Source organism: Sminthopsis crassicaudata, chromosome 2 (assembly GCF_048593235.1).
Source record: "Sminthopsis crassicaudata isolate SCR6 chromosome 2, ASM4859323v1, whole genome shotgun sequence".
NCBI lineage: Eukaryota > Metazoa > Chordata > Mammalia > Dasyuromorphia > Dasyuridae > Sminthopsis > Sminthopsis crassicaudata.
This window is the reverse complement of record NC_133618.1, coordinates 502,805,700-502,828,398: the sequence shown is the minus strand read 5'-3', so window position 1 is coordinate 502,828,398 and position 22,699 is coordinate 502,805,700. Positions and strand designations below refer to the sequence as shown.

At 35.8% G+C, this 22,699-nt stretch overlaps 1 protein-coding gene across 2 annotated transcripts in view; it reads left to right on the top strand.

Moving 5' to 3' along the window:
- The window catches only part of MED27 (mediator complex subunit 27), a 303,253-nt gene that overhangs the window by 225,947 nt on the left and 54,607 nt on the right, over window positions 1-22,699 (top strand). For both annotated transcript variants that reach the window (XR_012486892.1, XM_074293936.1), the window contains exon 6: window positions 6,153-6,194. Coding sequence is in view for 1 of the 2 variants with exons in the window: in XM_074293936.1 (XP_074150037.1) it covers window positions 6,153-6,194 (42 nt within the window). In the remaining variant the exon portion in view is untranslated. The remainder of the gene's footprint in view (window positions 1-6,152; window positions 6,195-22,699) is intronic.

Here is a 22,699-nt window from a genome sequence, read left to right as displayed (position 1 = left end):
GTCACATCTATCAGATACTAATACATTTTAATTAGCTCTTTTGCTAATATGATGAGCAGGCACCATCCCTGTTTTCCAGATCTAATGTATACATTCTTCAGAAGAATCCTAGAGTACTGTAACCACCAAAGCTATTATTTTGCAAAAATAATAAAAATAAAGCTTCTTTCTTTTTCCATTGAAAATTCTTTATAAGCAAGCATAAGTAGCCTAATTCTAATCATCAAAACAAAAATGCACAAGGATTTTTGGTGATGTGCTGACCCACTACTTTTCTGTAATCATAAGAACAATGAGAGAGCCATGACATGGCATATTTTATCTTGGGTGCTTAAGCTGAATATCTGGCCAGAGTCCTAATTTTGCAGCAGTTAGATATAAAACTAAAGAAACATAAGTATCTCAGTTGAATTTATCTTATTAGGGGATTTGGGTTATGTTAACGCTATAGCTTCATTAATTACCCCATATCAATAAAAAAATTTTTAAAAAAATTAAAAAAGCAGCTTTTAGCCTCCTAGTGTAAGCGAGGAAAAGAAATGGTACTATCAAAGGAAAGCTTCAAAGCCTGCTAGAATTGTCTCCAGGGTAATTTCTGATCCTTGCATTCTTTCCACTTCAAAGTTGGATGTGTATGTGTTTGGGTCAAGGGGGAGGGGGAAGGCTTGAATCTGACTTCCCTAATAAGTGTTGGCACTAGCCCTGTTTGATATTAGATGCAGGGAACATTTGGATTTGTTATCGCCTTTGAAATCATTCTGACGACCTTCAGAAAATGGCTTCTTGTTACCTACAGATGGGGAATGGGTGGGGGATGGATAGGTGAAGGAGGTGAATGGAAAGGGGGAATGAGAGAAGGGAAAAATCCCAATTTAATTCACATTCAGAGAATGCCCTGAAATTGTGCTTTCAGCATCTTTGTTTGTTTTTGTTTTTTTTATTTTTTATTTTGTTTTGTTGTTACAAATGTGTGTCTTCATTGAAAGTGAAAAGTTGAAGAATAATAGACCTGTAACAATTCATTCTTTAGTACTATTACTGCCACCTTTTTTATTTTCCTGGAGGAGGTTAGACAAGCATAAAGATGCCTGAATATGAGTTTCTTATTTTGGAAACTTAAGTCACACTAAAGCTTGAAAAAATTGACTACCATTGTTGTTTTTAGCCCTGCAACAAATCCGAGCTTTTATCACTTGTTGACTTTTTAAATATGCTAAATATAACTTTGGAAGATGAAATATCTTTGGGAATAATAAGTTTCTTATGAAGATCTACTTGTGATGAACTTTTGAAAATTGCCCCAAATTTCAGCAGTGATATATGTGAAACTTATACACATCAACATTGTCAAATATTTTAGAAAAAGCAGTGGATTTGGAATCCAGGGAGCTGGATATGGAGCCAAGATATGGCTCTTTTTTTTTTTTTTTTTTTTTTTTTTTTTTTTTTTTTTTAATGTGTTACCTAATCTAAAGTTACCTAATAATCTCTTGGGTCTGCGTTTCTTTATATCTAAGATGAAGGGGTTGAGCTAGATGATCTCAAAGGTTCCTTTCAGCCTCAAATCCTTGACTTGCAGTACAGTAGAGAATCCCCTCAAAGTAGGCACTTCAGATTAGGAAATTTAGTGAGTTAATGAATAATTGATTTGAAAAGTAGTTATTTGGTGCTTACTCTGTGCCAGGCATTATGCTAAATGCTGAGTAGACAAAAAGAAACTGAGGAAGACAATACATACAAGACAGCACAACTGCAGAGCAAACAGAGAGACTTGAAAAGTCTTAAGGGATGCTATTCTAGGCTGTTCTAGGTGGCAAGTTCCCTGGGACATTAGAACACTTGATGGCATCTCTTTTTCTAAAATTCCACAGCATCTTGATTTCTCCCTTTTGAGACAACATACCCATTGAATGAATCTTGGGCGTCTTTTTGGAGGATTGTTTTGCTTTGTTTTGGTTTTTTAGTTCCTCCTATGGGATTTTCTATGTGAATTGAAAGGTACTTTGGGATTTTGATTTATACGATAAAAACAGATTTTTTTAAAAATAATTTATGATTTTTGGAATTTGTGTTTAGTTTAAAAATAGTCCATTCATACTCCTAAAATTTCCTTTGCTACATAGTACAATGTACAATTCCATTCCCAAGAGTCCAGATTACAGATTTAGCTATCAGTGCCCATAATGTTGGGCTCTCCATTTTTTTTTTTTTTTTTGCTTTTTTATTTGTTTATTCTGATATTACAGATAAAAAAAAAAAAAAAAACTGAGGCCCAGAAAAATTATATGCCTAAAGTCTCTAAGTTACTTAAGTGTCACATAACAGCATCCAAAACCAGGGTTTCTTCTAGATACAATTCCAAGGATTGCCCAGTCTGGATGTCTAAGGAGACTTTTTCCCAAGAGAGAGAAACATAGATGGTATACAATTCTGTTAGATGGTCTCTGGGTGATTTATTATTATTATTATTGAAGCTTTTTATTCACAAAGCATATGCATGGGTTGTTTTTCCAACACTGACCCCTACATGATCTCCTGCCAAAAATTTTCCCCTTCTTCCCTCCATCCCTTCCCCCACCCGGCAGGCAGTCCAGTGCATGCCAAATATGCTGAAATACGTGCCAGATCCAATATGTGTACACATATTCACACAGCCATCCAGTTACATGAGAAAAAAATCAGATCAAGAAGGAAGAAAAATAAAAACTAGGGGCTCTCCGTTTTGAAGTCTTCCTAATGCCCCTGGATGATATACGTAGGAGCACTTTACTTTCTTTTTCCAAGAATTGTAGTTCAGAGTGTTCTCATTCAGTAAACTAAAAATTTGCAGCTTACAACATCCGAGAATGTTTATTTATGAATTTTGGAACCAGCAAAAAAATTGGTCGCCTTGCCCTTGTAGCTGAGAAGCTCAAGCTAATAAATTATTCAATGGTACCAGCACAAAATATCTGAAATGAATTTTCAGAAATCTTCCTTGTCTTCACAAAAGGAAGGATATTGACTCCAGACCCTCATTTAGATGTCTGTCTTTGACAATTAGCAGAAAATCCAATGTAAATCACTCATTTGCATTTATTGTAAAAGAGAAAACCAATTGTCACTGGATCCCATTCTAACCAATGTGCACCAAATAAATAGACTATCTTCCTCCCCAAATATCTTTGGCAGTCCATTGGGTATTGAATAGAATATTTTAACCTCTACTGGGGAATACTGGCCTACTACTGAAGATCTATGGTTAGTTTTATAAGTTTTCATTTAGACTGGGAAGACCACTTCTAAATTATGTCTATGAATATTTCTTTCTAGTGGGTATTATTTTAATTAAGTCAGTTTCTAAGTTCTTAGATGTAGAATTAATACTTCCTTTTCATATTAAAAATTGCATTTTGCATGTGGTGCTTATATTCCCTTTTTCTCTTGACTATCTTTTGTGTCTTATCCCTTTGTGCATTGTTGACAAAGCAGAGAAAGGCAAATAAAAGAGAATTTTAGCCAGAAAAGGCCATGGGCTTAAAATGAAAAGGTAGTTTAGGACATACATTACTTTTTTCAAAAATTTAGTTTTAAAACCTGGGTATCTCATTGTCTTTTTTTTTTTCCCTGATGATTTTACTTAAAGATGCAATAAATTATTCTTATTCATCCTGCAATCCTTGAATAATTTTTATATGCTATAGTCCCCCAACTAGGCTATTGGATCCCTGGTATATGGCTTCCACATAAATGGTTGTATGCTTTAGTGGAATTAATAATGTAGGGATAACATAGAAATTACATTTTGTGCATGTTACCTAAAGATTCACCTACACAGGAAATACACAAGTTGTCAATTATGCTAACAGTGAAATTCTGTCAACCTGCTTGTTTCTTTCAAAAGAGATCTGAGCCTTCCCCTGGCAAAATATTTAAGTATTTTTACTCTCTCTGTCATCCCAGGTGCTCCCACTCCCGCACATTCCATTCTCTTTTCAGTTCCCTTCTTCTAGATACCTGAGGATCCTCAAAATTGTATTCCACTAGTGTGTTACTGTAATGAATGTACCACGTTCTAGAAATGAGTCAAATTTAATCCTTTCTCTCAGGATCCATTTCTGTAAAAACAGCTAGATAAGCTAATAAACTAACTCATGGTAGTGTTTTAGTTTTAGTGAATGCTAATAGCTTAGAATACCTTGTTCCCATCTTGCTTCATCCTCCCTATACCTAATTCACTTATGTTATCAGAGATCCTCTAGACGCATAATGCCTTAACCCAAGGAATGGTTTTAATGGAAAGAATTTCAAGCACTGGAGCAGACCAATGGAGTAGATGAGTTTTGAAGAAGTAGCTGTATAGGCATATATCAAATTACCAATGTGCTTTGCCTGCATGTATGATTAGCTTAGCAGCCATTCAGGTCCACACTTATTTGAATTAGTTCCCTGACCTTGACCTGATTATCAAGTCCACCTTAGACCTCAGATTTGAGGATGGAAAGTAGGGAAGAAAAGGCAGAAAGTAGAATATGGTCATTTCATTCCCTATTGGGACCCTCATCAAGAAACAGCTAGTATATGGAATTTTGCTATACAGTAAGTCTTTTTTTAAAGAAGGTAATTTTTCTGAATCTGTAAGAATACTTTCATTATTGGAGTATCCAGAATGGTAAAATAGACAGTAGAATGTTTTTTACATTTGGAGCAGCAAACTGTTTCTCTTTCCCCAAATCTCACTTTTCTTCATAAAAGTTAAGACTAAAACTAAAAGACTTAAAAGTCTTTAAAAGACTTAAAACTAAAAGACTTACAACTAAAGAACTGTAATATTAAATTTTAAAAATTTTAGACTTTAACTGGTCCTTGGAAATGATCTCATCCAGCCCATTCATTTCACTGATGTGAAAACTAAGGAGTAATTTGAGGGAGTGCCAAAAGTCTCTTTTAAAAACATCTTTTCTGCTTTGTGTGTTCTAAATGGTTTTCCCCACCTGCATACTGCCCTCACATGTGCACAACTTCAGTGTAAGCATCCATGATTCCCATCTCATTTTGAGCACTGGTCAACCCCAACAAGTTCCAAGAGGCATATTGAATAGGTGTTTCAATTTACTCTAATCATGAACTCATATTAAAGGAGATTTTTAGTACCTGAGGGACACGTTGCTGGCTTCCTCTTTTAATCTGTAGCATCCATGAGCATCCTAAAACTATGTTGTTGTAATTTTTCTTTCTTATTTAATTTGTCCCAAACTCTTTTACTTGAGACAGTGATAGGATATTTATTTGTCATGTGAGCACAGGAAATCCAAAATCTTTGGTTAAAATTAGGTTAGTAAAGTATTTTGTGTAGCATTATGGGCCAGTAGAAAAATTCTAAATTAGTACTTAGGAGTCCTAAATGACTTCCCTTCTCCATTTAAGGAGCACAGTTAGTCCAGCCATCTCTTCATTTCCTATCAAGCTGCTCACCTCTGGGCTATTCTGTCATGCCTTCTTCATCAAAATAATATCAACCCTGGAATTCACACACCAGATATACCCTCTACCCCAGAGTCAACATGCCTCTAGGTAGAGTATATTCTCCCTAACCCCTTTTTAACTTTTATGTATTGTCTTCTTCTTTAGAATATAAGCTCCTCAAGGAAATAAACTGGCACTTAGCACTGTGTTTGGCTTTTAAATCCTTTTTGACTTACTAACAGTTACTTCAGTTTTCTCATATATAAAATGAGTTGGATAGCCAAGTCATTTCTTCATTGAAAGAAAAAATGATTGTAATACCAGGCTAAAGGATAGTTCAGGTCCAAATTGCTCTCTTTAAAAAAACAAAACCTAAATTTTCATTATGGATAATAAGGGTATTTCATAGAATTATAAAGTCTAGAGCTAGAAGGTATTTTAAATATCTAGTTTCATGGGGAAGGCCTAAGAAGCTACTTGTCCAACATTTCATAGTAGTTTAGTGGCAAAAGACAAGTCTAGAATTCAAGTTCCTTCCATTCCTGTTGAGTGGGTTTTGTTTTGTTTTTTTCTGTTGAGTTAAATCATCTCATTCTCTATTTAAATGACTTGATCATTTGTATTTCTGATTTTTCAAGCCATGAACACAGTGGATTATAGCATCAAATAGTATAATAGATATTAATATTTTTAAATTTTTTTTTCAGCTTGACATATGGTCTAAGTCCAATTATCAGGTGTTCCAAAAGGTAAGTTTTGTTTTTTATTTCTTTTTTAAGAAATATGAGAGACTTTGAAGGCTTTGCTACTTTAGGTTTTTAATGAATTCTTGTAGTAATAACTAGCATTTATGTAGTCCTTACCATGTACCAGGCATTATATATATTAAGCACTTTACAATTATTATCTCATCCGATCCTCATAGCAATCCTGGGAAGTTGGTATTACTATAATCCTCATGTTATAGTTGTGAAAAATGAGGCAGACAGATTTAGTGATTTTACAAGAGTCATACAACCTGTATCTGAGTTTCGATTTGAACTCAGGTCTTTCTGACCCAGGGTTCTGTGGCACTTAGAGAGAGATTCTGATCTCTGATAATGTTTATTTCATAGTTACTAAGTATAAAGATGTCTCCAAAATAGCCAGTGATCTCTTTAATAATGCCAGATACAATGGCCTTTTCTTAAATCAGTTTTCTTCTTGACTTTTTAGTAGCATTGGACACTGCTAACTGCCTTCTCTTCCTGGATAGTCTCTCCTCTCTGAGTTTTAGGGAGAGATAGTGATAATGATTTGATACAGGAGAACAATTCCTGGTTACCAAATGTGGGGTCACTGCACGATCAAAGAATTCACAGTGGCCATTCCCTTTGGCCAAAGGTGGGTTTATTTAGTAGAAGAGGTTACAGACAAAAAGAAGAGATGCAGTAGGTACTAGAGTGGTAAATATGAAATAGAGTTTGGAGAGCACATGAATGGGGATGTAATAATTAATGATGGAAAGACAAGTTCCCTGGCAGAACTCCCAAACAACCAGGAGAAAGGGAAGGTTGGAATATACCCTTTTTAGCCCTGGCAGGCTAAATAGCAAAAAGATATTGAACATCTTGAAAGATTTAGTTGCCTATAAGAAGAAAGATACTACAAAGCATGGCGGGGTGAGAGGAGAGACGCCTGTGGCATGGAGGAGTGATTCAGAAAGGTGACATGAGCCATGGACAGATTTATAGGGGAAATTTAACCTCTGGAGTTCTGACTGGACAGAACAAGGTGGGGCTACCTATGAGTGCCACAGAGGGCAGGCCCATGCGGCTAAACATCAGTGCCTTTCAAAAAAACTTTTACCTACTAAGGTAATTACTTTTACCTACTAAATACCTCTAGGGTACCTACCTGTGCTACTTTATACCTTTCTATAACTGTTGTCTTAGTGAACTCATCCACTCGCATAGGTTCAATTATCTTTTCTATATAGTTGACCTACTAATTGCAAATTGCTCTGCAAGGTACTAAGTCAGTTAATGAGCAAGTATTTATTAAGTACTGATTATGTACCAAATTCTGTTTTAGCCAGTGGGTATTCTGCAATAGAGGGTGAAACAATCCATACCCTCAGTGAGCTTACATTCCATTGAGGAAAGGGGAAGATAATAAGTGCATATAAATGTGTATATATAAAATAAGTATAAAATTAATCAATATGTACACAACTATAAAGTAATTAAATAGAAGGTAGTTTTGAGGGTACCTGAGAAGCATCTTAAAGGAAAAGAGGGACTTTTTGGAAACTGTTCTAGACATGGGAGATAGTTAGAACAAAGACATGGAGATGGAATTGTAGTATTGTGTATGAAAAACAGAAAGAAGGAAGGTTGAGTTGAATTATAGAGCAATACAGAATGAATTGCAATGATGGAGGGGTTATAATGTCAAGTGAGGCTGGAAAAATAAATTTTAAATAGATTGTAGATTTCTGGATCACATGAGCAATAAGATGGAGAATTAAATATTTTATCAGATCCCCTAGACTTTTCAGACTTCTCCAAAACAGAATTTATGCATCAAAGATAAATTGATGTCAATTGTTTTTATAATTTAGGGTATCCAAAATCCAAAAGAAAGTTAGAAACAATAAGTTGACATTCAGTCACCCTGCACTTATTTAGCACCCATCATAGAGCCAAATACCACCATATGAGCTCTTAAAAAACCCCGCATCTCATTGTGCACCCTTCCCTCTTCCAGTGCTGGAGTCACCCTGGCTCTAGGCTGTGGAAGTTTGCTCCATAATAAAAGGAGCCCTTCAGGAGCAAAAACCTATTAGGGACTATAATGGTCAGGCATCTCTCATCATCATCTCCCCCATAGCAACAGTGCTATGCATAGCCCCAAACTGTTGATGCTGGGATGACAGCTCTGAACAGTTGGTACTGGTCCAGAGAACCAAGGAGCAGAGGAATATAGGAGAGGACATTGGAGGGGGAGGACTATGAAACATTCCACAAAGCCTGAAGCAAAGTACTCAACAACCATCTGGGATCAATTTTATCTACCCAGAAATCACTTGAGGCAGAGAAGCCTCCAACAATAGTAGAAAATAAGAGGTTTGAGGGAAAGCCAGAAATTGCCAAAAGCTCAGAAAGAAGAAAACTCAAAAATCTTGAACATAAACAGAAAAATCAATGGGGAAACTATTAAATAACAGAAGAAAATAGGACCTCCAAATCAAGTGAGTTCAGTCACCTATGAATAATACTTCAAAACAAAGGAAAATAATCCAAGTTTTAGTGAGATGGAGGAACCTTTGGAATTTAAGGAAAACATGGAACCACAGCACACACTCTTCCTGAGTGGTTTAAAAGAGAAATGAAAATTGTAAGAACCATATATTTGGGGGGCAGCTAGGTGGCGCAGTGGATAGAGCACCAGCCCTGAATTCAGGAGGACCCGAGTTCAAATGTGGTCTCAGACACTTAACTCTTCCTAGCTGTGTGACCCTGGGCAAGTCACTTAACCCCAGCCTCAGGGGGAAAAAAAAAAAAGGAACCATATATTTGACCCATCTGCACAGCAAAAATAAGCAGAATAGAAAAACTGAAATCTGTCTTGGCAAGTCTTGCCAAAGAATCAGAAAGGAAAAAAGTATATTGGGAATCCAAATACACAGAAGTGAAGGACAGTCTAGGAGAAGCAAAAACTGATAATATTAAAAGAAAATATCCTTACTTTTTAAGCAAAAAATTGATCTCAAAAGACAGGATGTGTAGAGATGATTCAAGAATCATTGGATCTCCCAGAACATGACAGCACAAAAAAATGAAGGAATTAATAAAAAATTGCTGCCCAGAGCTTCTGACCATAGAAAATGAAATATTTTTTTCAATTGAAAGAATTCACAGATCACCTTCAGGAAAAAAAAAAATAGTCTCAGGGCTGCAAACTTCAAGACACATGGTGATTGAGGAATGACTGAACAAGTTGTGGTATATGAAGAAAATGGAATATTATTGTTCTATAAAAAATGATGAACAAGCTTATTTATAGAAAGTTCTCGAAAGATCTATATGAACTGATGCTGAAACAAGCAGAACCAGATACACAATAACAGCAAGAATGTGCAATGATCAACTATGAAAGATTTGGTTCTTCTCAGTGGTTCAGTGATCTAAAGCAATCTCAATAAACTTTGGACAGAAAATGCCATCTGTCCAGAAAAAGACCTAAGGAGACTGATTGTAAATCAACATTTGCTATGTTCTCTTCTTTTTTCTATTTTTTTTTAACTCTCCCATAGTTTTTCCCTTTTACTCTAATTTTTCTCTTCCATCATGATTCATAAAGCAGTGAATCAATAAAAATTCATAAAGCAATAAATAAATTTTTAAAAAATATATAGTAGTTAAATTTCATATTTCAGTTTAGAAACAAGTTCTACAAGTGATCAGGAAAAAGGCCTTTGACTACAAAGGAAAGGAAATTGGTAATACAAGACTATTCTGTACCTACTAGAAAACATAGAAAGGAATGGAATAATGTGTTCCAAAGAGCAGAGGAGCTCAGGATGCAGCCCAGGGTGATCTGTCCCACAAAACTGAGCTTCCCTGTACAGAAAAAGATGGATATTAAATAATAAATTAATACTTAAAATGTTTTTTAAAAGAATATCAGAATTGGAACTTATTTGCTTCTCTAATGCTCTGAACAACAGAATTGCAGGAGCAGTGAATAAAGGGAATAGCCAAGGACAGTAACAGAGTGACAACTGAGAGATCAGTAAGAGATTTCTTTCTAAATGCACACAAGAAGTGAAGAGATAGAGAAGAGGCATTATGGATAGAATCTGACAACACTGTCTATAAGTGAATTTTTTTCTTTTTTAGTGGTGGTGGAAGAAAATATAAACTTAACTATCATAATTTTAAATGTGAATGAATTGAACAATCCATTAAAATGAAAAGGTGACACATTGCTTAAAAAAACCAAACTATGACCTGTTGCTTATAAGAAATAGATTTTATTTTATTTAAAATTTTCAGTAGCATTTTAATTCTCCAAATACATGTAGTTTTCAATATCTGTTTTTGTAAGACTTTTGTGTTTTAAATTTTTCTCTCTCTTTTTTCTTACCTCTGAGCTTTTCCCCAAGATAGCAAGTAATCATCCGATATAGGTTAAATGTATGCAATTCTTTTAAATATATTTCCATATTTATCATGTTGTACAAGAAAAATTAAACCAAAGAGGGGAAAAAAATAAGAAAGACACAAACAAAAGAGTAAATATACTGTGCTTGAATTCATAATTAGTCTCCATATATTTCTCTCTGGATGTGGATCACATTTTCCATCCCAAGTGGATTGGAATTATCTTGAATACTGCATTTATCCATAAGACTCAAGTCCAACACAGTTGATCACCACTTAATCTTGTTCTTACTGTGTACAATATTCTATTGTTTGTTCACTTCACTCAGCATCAGTTTGTATATGTCTTTCTAGGCTTTTCTGAAATCATCCTGCTGGTCATTTCATATAATAGAACAGTAATATTCTATTATAAAGAGATACATTTTTTTTTAAAGAAATATACAAAGTAAAACAAAATGGGGAAAAAATTACTACACATTAGGTAAATAAATTTTAAAAAGCAGGAGTTACAATCATACTATCTGACAAAGCAAAACAAGTATTCAAAAATATAAAAAGGAATTAAGAAAGAAATTGCATTATGATGATGGTATCTAGGTTGTATAGAACTTTTAAAAAAATATGGAAAAGTTTATGTTTTATCCTAAAGGAAATAAGAAGCCTCGGGAGTTGGCTGAGTAACGGAGTCACATGATATAAGGTCTGCCCTTAAGGAAAATTATTTTGTCATGAGTGTGTAGGATGCATTGGATTGGTGAGAGAATGGAATTAGGTGGACCAAATAATCTACATCAGTGATGGTAAATTCAAATAGAATTGGGGGCCACCAAACTACACATAAGGATCCTTGAACAGTGCATATTGACCAAATTTTAAAGTGTAACTTTATTTATTTTGATTGTATTATTATTTAATTTTCAAATATCTCCCAATTATATTTTAATCTCTGTTCGGGCCACATGTGGGAGTTTTGTGGGTCACATTTAGCCTGGACTACATATTTGACATCTCTGATGAGGTAAACTGTAATGAAGGCCTGAACTAATGTGATGACTTTGTAATTAGGGAGGAGACACTGGATATGAGAAATCTTTTAAAGGTAAACATGACAAGATTTGGCAATTGATTGGATAAGTGGAATAAAATATAGTATAAAATACACATTTTTCAATTTGGCATTTAAAACCTTCACAGACTAATACCAGTTTACTTTTCCAGGCTTATCACACAATACTCTCTTTTTACATAGTCTACATTTTAAACTGAACTACTTGCTGTTCCTCATATAAGGCACTATATACCTATAATGTACTCCTCCTCTCACTTCTACCCCTAAGACTGCCTAGTTCATTTCAATATTAATATGTGAGGGCTTTTCTGATCTTTGCTAGCTACTAGTACCTTCTCAAAATTACTTTTTTTTTTCCTTGTAAATATTTTATATTTATTTATCGCTGTTTGTTGTCCCTTCTGTTCTACCCCATAGAATGTAAACTACCTGGGAGCAATGACTATTTGGTTTATTTCATTGTAAATCCTACACTTAATTGGGTCTGGAACCTGCTAGGTGCTTAATAAATGCTTTAGAATTGATTAGTGGATTATGCTAAGCATTTTTCAGATTCATATGCCCTTAGAACTTTTCCTGTGGTCCTACCTAGCTAGCCTGAAAGAATCCTGGATCCCTTCCCCCCCTTCCTCATAGAAGAGTTTCCATCCATTCACTAAACTTTTGCCTGGCTATTTGTTATCCACAACCCCCACAATAGTATTTGGAGCCAACTTCCTCATACTAATTAAGAAACAACATATTTTCCTTTTTTTCTACCATATTCTTGCCAAAGTTTACTTTCCTTCCATAGTGCAGATAATAGTTGACTTTAATTTATAACTAAAAATGCTCCTGAGAAAGGTATTTGATTATCATCAAGTAATATGCACTATTTGAAGGTATTAGGTACGTAATGTGCTAATCCTTGGGTATAAAACTATATTTTTAGCTTAATCAGTAGTAGTGACAGTTATACTGATTCTCAACATTTTTGTCAGTGATTCCCCTTAAGACCAAAGGCAACACAGTTGGCAGACATGAAACAGATCAAAACTAGCTAGGGAGGAGGAGAGAATCAAAACCATGCTCATGATCTCTTTGCCTCCATGACCTAACCAATGGAGATAACCAGTCATATAATGAAGAAAATAGACTACTTACCATCTAGAGTTTTAGAGGATCACAGTATATTCTAATTTGCCTCTTTGTTGCCAGTGAGCAAAGTACTTCATCCTAACCTCCTTATTTAAGTGGCCATACCTATTCACTTGTTTAGTTAGCATGCACAAATTCTTAGTCTTAAATGTGCACTTCTTTCCTGTAATTTTCTTGTCTGTCTTGTAATTTTCTCCTGAATAGTTTGTAGAAAACATTCCAAGAGGAGGAAATTCTGCTCATTATCTGTTGCTTCCTTTGTTTTAATTGTTAGGGACTTTAATGCAGAGTTCCTTTTATTTTTTTAACTGCTATTACAACTTCTATGCAATGTAGTGTTATAATTAATTACCAGCTGCTAGTTCCACAAAAAATAGATGATCACTTATGGCAATAAATACCTTGAACCAATTTAATAAAGGTCCAGTTTTCATGCAAATACCCTTTACTAAAGAATATCATTGCCTTTACATTTTTTTTACAATGTTCTGCTTTATGAACACTTTTGAAGGCAAGGTGGAAGCAGTTTATTATAAGAGTTGTAAAATGTGTAAAGTATAAAGGTGTATAGACTATGTTGTGTTTTTATTTCATGTGCTCTAAAAATAATCTGTCAAATACTTTGTTTAAAAGTGGAGGAGGGTGGGGAAGTCCTTAGCTCAAATTGGACTAAAATTTAAGGTTAGATGTGTATTAAAAAGATTAGATATCTATTTCAAGGAACTTAAAAGTTTCTATTGTTCCCTTGCTTGCAATTTAAGTAACGAAACTGGAAGCTAAAATTCAGAGGGCAACAATGTTGAGGGAATGGAATAAGTATTATCTACTAGTATAGTTATGCATTGACACTAAAAATTCCAAATTCTTCTTCTACATTTTACTTCTAATATTAGAATCAGGAAGATAAAAGTTTAGCTATTTTGAGTGTAGACTATAGAATATTTGTGTCAAATACTAAAGACAGATACCATTGAAGTCCTCTTTTCTCTTGAGACAAGTAAGAATTAGTGGATTAAAGAATCTTCTCTTTTCTCTAGTGAAATATTTTCTTTGCTGTGTCAAGTAGATAAGAACATAGTAGAAAGTAATCCAGTAAAGCGTTAACCTTAATAATCCTTTATCAATAAAACTTTGAACTAATTATTGCCATGGAAAGGTTTGGATTTTGTAATGAAGTATATTTTCACATAATGTGTTCTTTCAGAAGATGTTTGTATAGTAATGAAATAGGTAACATTGATGAGGAAATAATGTAGAAATAGCCATAATATCTTTATTTGTTAGTATTCCTCTTAATTAATATAATTAGAAGGGCTAATGGCCAGAAGTTATAACTTCTCATTGATAGTGGTCAAGGTCAACCAACCAGTCATCCCTGAACCTTTTACTTTCTGTTAAAAGTTAGAACACAGTCAGTGTTCTATGGACTAGGATATGGACTTTGAAAGTGTGGTCTCTTTGGTGCAGTCTTCATGAAGCTTACCTCTACCCCTTCTCCAACATGATTTTAGAGTAAAAATAGTTAAAGATGGGTATTGGGTACAAACTTAACTAAAGCTATCCTTTTTAGGATTGACTGGCCTACCACAACTAGCTATCCATTTACTTTTGTATCAAGTAATATTGCTCTCTCATCTACCTGAAAAATCTTGTTTTATAATATGACAGTTCTGTCCATAGTAACACTCCCCTACTAGTCAATTCAAAAACTCCCTTTCAGGCTTTTATCTTTTTTTTTCCCCTGACCATTTTACATATAGTAATTTGAAGTAAATGCAATTATCAACATTATTTAAGAAGGCTTGTGGGAACAGATGCAACTGTATCCTTGATATAAAGAAGTTCCATGAATGTATGACTATGAACATTGTTATTTGTTTAATCAAGAAAATGGTTCTCAAACTTCTTGATGGCTAGTTGGGAGGTACTGTAATTCTCTACTTCCAGTGAAGTTGGAAACAACTAAAGTAGTATCATTGGAGAAAGTTTGCTTCTGCATTGCTTTAGTGTTAAAAACCCTTAGGATTTCCTTCCTTTGACACTCAATATGTGGTTGCAATTACTTGTTGCATGTGTTTTCCTGCCCACAAATAGTAGCTGTAAGCCATCACAGAAAAAGCCCCAGCATGCTAAGAAGGCAGGAAGCCCTTTGAGGTCTTTTTCTTCAATGTGATGATGAAGGACAGAGGAATTGTCTGGCAGAACCAGCCCAGGTTCCTAAACTCCAATTAATACCACAAGGATTGCAACAAGGACTGACAAAACATGCACACACCTATCAGCATCTCTAGGGCCTATGGCCTTTTTCAAAGAGGTCAAGACTAGGATCTTGTGAATGTGCAGTTAACCCTGACAAAGGAAGCTGAAATTTGTTCTTCCTTTTTATTTCTAACTGGCACCATCCCCAGCTGGGCCTTCACTTCCCTCCTTATTAGACCCCTTACCTAAGTGTGTTTAAGTGGATTAGGGCTGGGGACAGCTCTCAGTGGACCCATTACTGCTAACAGGTCTCGTCATTTATTGTGGTCCCCTGGGGACTTCTTGAACTTCGTCCTGGGGTGAAGAAGCTTTTTATAGCCAGCATAGCTACAGCAGGGTGGATTCAGAGAATGGAACTCCAAAATAAGGGGAGGGGTGGGCAGCACTATCTGAAAGGGCAGGAACACAAAGAGCCATGAATGGTTTTAGTGTGTTCATATTTTTCTGACATTTAAACTCTGCAGGTGCAGTGAGTGTTTTGATCTTTAACCCTCTCATTTCAACACAGTGTGAATTTTTATACAGTAACTTAGGAAGAGTGAGAGTGAATCTAGAGCTTCTGACTGTGTTAAATCTTGGCTGGATGTCTGAAGAAAAGAGGCAAGTGTGTAGAACTCTAGGCAGAGAATTGAAAGATGGGATCATAAGGATCAGCACGTGGTTCTTTTAGCTTTTTTACTTAGAAGTGAAGCCAAAAAATAGCCTTCAGATCAACTAGTTCTTAATGTGGCAACAAATCAGTCTTCTTCCTGGCAGCATTGTACAGGGGAAGGAGCCTGGGGTTACAGTTTTGCTTCTGACCCTACATTAATGATCTTGGGCATGTCACACCTCTTCCAGACCTCCATTTTATCCCCTGTGATAGTTGATGAGCAAGCTCTAGATGGTAGCTTTAAAAAAAAAAAAAAAAAATTCAGTAGCATGCCCTAAATCCAATCAAAGAATAGATTCTGAATGGACCAGACAAATTCCAGGGTTGATTTTTAAAATAATGATTATCAAAAGATGTTGGCTCCTTCAGGGTTGGACATTTCTGTGATCCTTCATGGGAGATCTAGGCTTAACAGTTTGATTGACAAAGCTATAAGTTGTAACTGTTGTGCCTGAAATTTTGCTCACTCAGAATTGCTATTATATTCCTTTTTCTAGACACCAAGCTGGACCTAAGCTTGAGAATTGCTTATATTTTTTCTGAATGTATTTATTGAGATACTTCAGAAAACCAAGCATTTATTGCAACTCACTGTGGGTATACTTGACATCTTGAATGTTTACTGATGGTTTGTAGTAGGTTAATAGTAGCATAAAGTGCCTTACTAAGTATTCAGTAGTCCTAAATGGAATTGTATATAGCTGGTTCCCATATATGGAGACTCTGCCTTGTGATTAGATTACATTGCCACAAAGAGCTAGGGGTGAAACATCTCTGAATATATTGATGTGTATGATCATTGTGTGGGATTTGGGATCAATGTAAATACTGATAAATAATAAGTAAAACCATTCTTTTAGACTTCACAACATGACCTGCTGATAATTATATTTAGGCTCTCTTTCCACCAGCTCCAAGGCTTCCTTGTTAGGAATCCACTTTTAAAGCCATAACTGAAGAGTTTTAAAAGGTTAAGAGGTAGGCTGTATGTCAGTGCTCAGATTTTATAGCAGATCACAGTTATGTTTTATTCTATAATCTAATTCTACATGAACATTATTAGAGAATTCCCCCAAATTATGCCAGAACAAGGAGTAATCTGAGAAGCTAAATCTGTGTGAGAGTAGCCTCTACAAAGCAACAGAATCTTTTGTTGTTTTCTAAGGAAGATATCATTTTGTTGTATATCATTGATGGTCATGTTTGCATTTGTTTACCAGGCCTGGCATTCACATGTTTTGTGTGTTTATAGAGTTGTAGGGTTTTTTTGTGCCCAGTGAAGCCCAGGGAATAGTTTTCACCAGTACAAGGACAAGTGATCAGCCTAATATATGAAAATGTATTCCTGTCAATAATCTCTGAATAAAGTGACCATGCAGGATGAATGCATGTAGAAGATAAATACTAGGGTATTGATGGCATTTGGTGAAAGAGAGAAGGTGGGCAATTCCAGGGTCATCCTGAATGAAGGTCAGCCCCTCCCTGGTTTGTCTATATCAGATAAGCTGGGTAAGCAGAACGGATAAATAGTGAGCCTTGTTAAACTTTTGCTCTGGGGGCCTGTGCAGCTGATTGCTGCCAAGTAGGATCAGTATGCTACTGCCCAGACAGTTGAAATGTTTCAGCATTTCATCTGTCTTTTATTAGACACATTTAGATGTGCTTCTAAAACCTTATTCCCCTCCCCCACACCCCCTTCCTACTTCCCAACTACTTTAAGCATCTAAAATCAGAAAAAAAATTAATCAGTGATTGATTCTTAACACCCATCCTATCCATCCCTTGCCAGTGGGGGTTTTTCCTTCCCAATTTTTGATGCCTGTATTTCACCTAAGGTCCCTTTCCCCTCCCAGACTCCTTTAGCAGCTTGAGGGTTCTGAGTATAAAGTGCTTGGCAGTTACCACCCTTACTAAAACATAATGGAATTGCCCTTGGTGACAACTATTTGAGTCTCATCCTGCTTTCTCTTTTAGAGGTGTTATGAATTGCATTGAAAGTGGTTTGTGGGTTTCTGGCATTAGAAAAGTAATGGAGTAGTAATTTTTCATTTCTATAGCCTCTTTCTTCTTGAGGACTTATGTAAGACTATGTAAACCCCTATGTTCTACTCTGTGGTTGAGGGATGAGAAGAAGAAAGTTCCTCTAAAGCAGTAAGCAGAAAAAGAACCTAGACCAGAGAAACTATTGCAAATGTTCTGGTCACCATGAGGAGACAAGCCATAGCTCTGAAATTCTCCCTCTGATCCTACTTAGTGCTCAGTTTGGCTATTATTCTAGTGCTGACTCACTGCATGAGCTTAGACTGTAGGTCATAGAATTCTTTAATTTAAAGAGAGCTTAGAATTTTGTTCCAACTTCCTCCTTTTATACATGGGGAAACTGAGGACCAGGAATGCCTTCCCTAGAAATACATAGCTGATTAATAGTAGGGCTAAAACTGAAACCCTGGTCTCCTAGTTTTCAATCCAGGACTCTCTCCACAAATATCAATTACATTGCCTTCCTCCTTAGCAGCTGGATTATTTATATTCTCTCATTCACTCCCCTGTGGTCTACATGACTGTCTCTATATAGTTTTCTGAGAACTTTGATATATTTTTAAATATTCTCTTTCTCGATGTTTCTACTGAAAATGATATTGTTTTAAATGAGTATAGAACAATTCAGGTGTCTTCAGCTTTTTTATTTTCTTGGCACACTGCAGTTAAATCTGGCATTTTACCATTAGGAAATAGTTCCAAATGGCAAATACTTTTTTTTTTTTAAGGCATTTGGGTTAATCACTTTAACTCTTTAATTCTGGACAGCTAGGTGGCATAGGGAATAGAGTGCCAGCCCTGAAGTCAGGAGGACCTGAGTTCAAATGTGACCTCAGTCATATAACACATCCTACCTATGTGATCCTGGACAAGTCACTTAACCCCAAACGCCTCAGCAAACAACAACAACAACAACTCTTTAATTCTTCAGGAATCTTTGTGGGGTTCACAAGGCCAATCAGTCCTAAATAAAGTGTGAAACAGAACAAGTTTGTTTTCTCCAAACTCTAGTTTTGTTCTACCATTCCCTTCCCGTTCCGTAAGTTTGCTTACCACTATCTTACCCTCTTCCAGGGCTATTCGGTAGTGCTTCCTGGGACAATTTCCTAGTAAAATTGGGCTAGTTGTTGCTTTTTTCTACTTTCCTGTGGAAGATGTCTCCTGAGGTCTCCTGACCTCTTCTGCCTAAGAACAGTATTTCTGTTTCTTTCTCCCTTCTTGACCTCCCATACGGATAGAAAATCACAATCTTTTGGCCCCATCTGATAGGAGCATATTTTTTTAACTAAGGTGGATAAGTTACAAGTCCTTCAGAACCCTTGCAAACTGCTCCTTCATCAAACAAAAAAGGCAGTATTGATTTTCTTGAGGTAATCCCTACCCCCATAGGCTTAGATGTTTCTAGCTTAGGCCTTCTAGACTTGTTTAACCTGTGGAGTACAAATCTAGGAAATGGATTAGAGTTTAGCTCTGTATGGTAAAAATAATAATAATAAAATAAAATAAAACTTTTCTTTTTATTCCATTATATTTTTAACAACTGTTTGGAAAGAAGGCTATTTGTCTTACTTTTTGTCTTACTCTAAAAACATTATTTTCATGTTTAACTAATGAGTTTTTGAAATTTGAAATAACTTCATTTTTCAGAACCAGAAAAACATTTTGAATCTGTACTTCTGGAGATGTCATTCTGAGATGATCCTTCAGGTCCCTTCTTACACTAACTCCTCTTGAACCATTTTTTTAATAAGAAGGCATGTCCCCAAAGTAGCGTGGCAAGCAAGGATCATTTTCTATTTGTCTTAAGTGCAAATCTTGGACTCCAGAATCATCAGTGATCAGAGTTATGTAACTGACAGAGCCTGGTTCTTTCATTTAATAGGATAGTGGATAGAGAGCTGAACCCAGAAGCAGGAGGATCTGGGTTCAAGTCTTTCCTCTAACATATACTACCCTGTAACCCTGGGTAAATTATTCAATTTCTCCATGATTCAGGCAGTTCTTAAGATTTTAAGTTACAGATTAGCACCTGAGCTATTGGTACAAGTTTATTCACTCTTAGCTCTTTACACCAATAGAAATCACAAGTCCAGTCAAAAAAAGAATAATAATGATTAAAACAATAGGCATTTATATTGTTTTTTGTCTTTCATTCTTAAGAGGACTGTGTTGTCAAGGAGCTGATGCTAGTGACATGCAGGTGAATTAGATTTAAGTGAGGGAGAATTGTATAAAGTACTGATTTACAAAAAGAAGTTTCCTTTTGTCTGCATAATAAACCTATGAATTAGGTAATACTATAGCTAATTTTATGTCCATTTTATAAATGATAAAACTGAAACTTGTAGATTGAGTTGACTAGGGCCACACAGAAAGAAGGTCTTGCAAATGATCTTGAAAACCAAGTCTCTGGCACTCTTTCTACCACCACACACCAAAGTGCTTGACCTCATGAAAATTGGTATAAACTCTTTCCTTCCTTCCTTTCTCCCTTCCTTCCTTCTTGCCTTCCTTCTTGCCTTAAACAAATCCCCTCACCCTACTGTCTTTTGGTTTCTTCTCCAAAATAAAGAGGTTGAACTCAGTAACACCAAGAGTCCCTTCTTCAACTTCTCTGAATGTGTGAACATGTGAATGAACCATTGAACAAGAATTTGTGGACATTGTGCTAAGTGCTGGGGACATAAATATAAAAAGTGAGATGGTTTCCTGCCCTAAAGGGCTCACATTCTAAAAGGGAAGCAAACAAATAGGGAATTAAAGCCAGGGGAAAGGGAATCCCAAGGATGGTGACTATATTGTCATGACCTTTCTAGTAGCATTGACTTTATCCCTGTTCCAATAGCAAGAGGTAAAATGCAAGAGGTAGGATAGGGGAGAATTCTGTGGTGGCAGAAAGAGTGCTAGAGACTTGGTTTTCAAGGTCATTTGCAAGACCTTCTTGCTGTGTGGCCCTGGTCAAGTCAATCTACAAGTTTCAGTTTTATAATTTATAAAATGGAGATAAAAGTAGCTATAATACTACTTAACTCATGGGCTCATTCTCCTCTGGGCAAGGGTGGGATGATCTTCAGCTAATTAACTCTCAGGAGAAGACTGAATCCCTTAGGTGGCATTAAAGGAAAGACTCCATCCAAGTTCATTTGTATTTCCTTAAGCCAGAGAACAGCATGAGGAGCAGACTACTACCCTATGTTTGGCCTTGCTGCCTATTAGCTACAGTTAGAACTCGTGAAATCCATTGAAATGCTAGGAGTAGCATAAAGATCTCCTTCACAAAGAATAATACTGTGTCAATAACTCCCATGATTCCCATCAGAATTCTCTAAGCTGTTTATAACCTTCCATCCATATAAAAATCTCTAGCAGTCAGATGGCACAGGACCCTTGGAGAAATAGAAAATGGCAACCTCAGAGCAACAGGTGGGGGTGCCAGAGTACAAAGCTCCCCACTTAGTTTCTTGGGCTCTTTTGTTCTTTTTGAAGAAAAAAATCTTAATTTCACTAAGGAAAGGATGCAAGTAGGATTAAGAAAATAGGAATTTCCCCAAGGATTTGTATCAGTACAAACTAATGTGAACAGTTAGTCTGTTTAGCCTAGATCAGAAACCCTTTTGTATTTTCAGGGTCCAAGATAATTGATAGAACCTATTTAAAGTCCTTCACTTCCCTTCAAGTCCTTTTTTTTCTTTTCTTTTTCTTTTTACAAATAAGGTACCTCAGACCAAGGAGGTGTATGCATGCCCAAAGTCCTCTACCTCCTCTAGAGGAGGATTGTGATTCACTAAACCAATGCATTTTGTACTCCAAACTTGAATTTTCATTATGTTTTCATATCCCCTCTCTCTTTTATCTCATTTGTTTTCCACAACCTCTGTTGAGGTAGGCATATTTTATTACCCTATTTGACAGAGAAGCAAATTGTACTTCAGAAAAATCACATGATTTGCTTGTGGTCATACAACTAGTTAGAAGCCAAATCAGTTCTTCTGACTTAGAGTCTTAGAACACTTTTCTGTAATGCATGCTCCCATCTATGTTGTGTGCTCACTCCAAAAATGGGGTAAAAGTAAGAAGCCACATCTTGTCTGTATTTTTTAGGAAGAGGTAGAATATGGAGGCTAAATAGATTCTGACTCTTTATCACACTTCTCTTGGTGGGTTTTGTTGTTTTTTGTTGTTGTTTGTTTGTTTTTGTAAGGCAATTAGGGTTAAAGGGCTTGTCCAGGTCACACAGGTAGGTAGTAGTGTTAAGGATCCTAGGCTGGATTTGAATTCAGGACAGTGGGCTCTCCTCTGTGCCATTTAGCTGCCTCTATACTTCTCTTGAATAACTAATTTGCAAATGTTTACTTAAGGTGCCCTATTTCTTAATTTTTTAAACCTGTCTAGTGTATAGGAACCATTCTTTCTCTTGATTTTGTGTGAGAGAGCTTTACTTTTCTGTTACCTGCATTCATCAAAGTTAACATATATTATTGTTCCTTTTAAAAAGAAAGGAAGGCATAGTTAAATTGGATTTTTTTTCCTTTTGGGTGGCTTTTTCATTGTTTTTTGCAAGGCAGTTGGGGTTAATTGAAATAATATAATTGTTAAAAGCAGGATTTTCCAAGCTCTGTTCATTCCTCATTCAACCACAGCCCAGGATTGTGCTATTGCCCATAAAAGTCAAAACAGTCATTGCTATGCAGAAGAAAAAACAGAGATCTTTAATTCAATTAAGATTAAGAATCCATTATATGTAAGGGGATATGGGAAAGATTATGGAGATAGAATCAAAATAATTTGATAACCACTCCTTTATAGGGAGTGAGAACAAGAGAAAAGTCAGCTTACTCCCAGGTTTTTGAGGCTAAGTACCTAGGTGATTGGTAAGATAATAAACAAGCTAGAGAAATATGAAGACCTTTGTCCTGGAGGTGACAATACTCTCACTATGTCCTTATT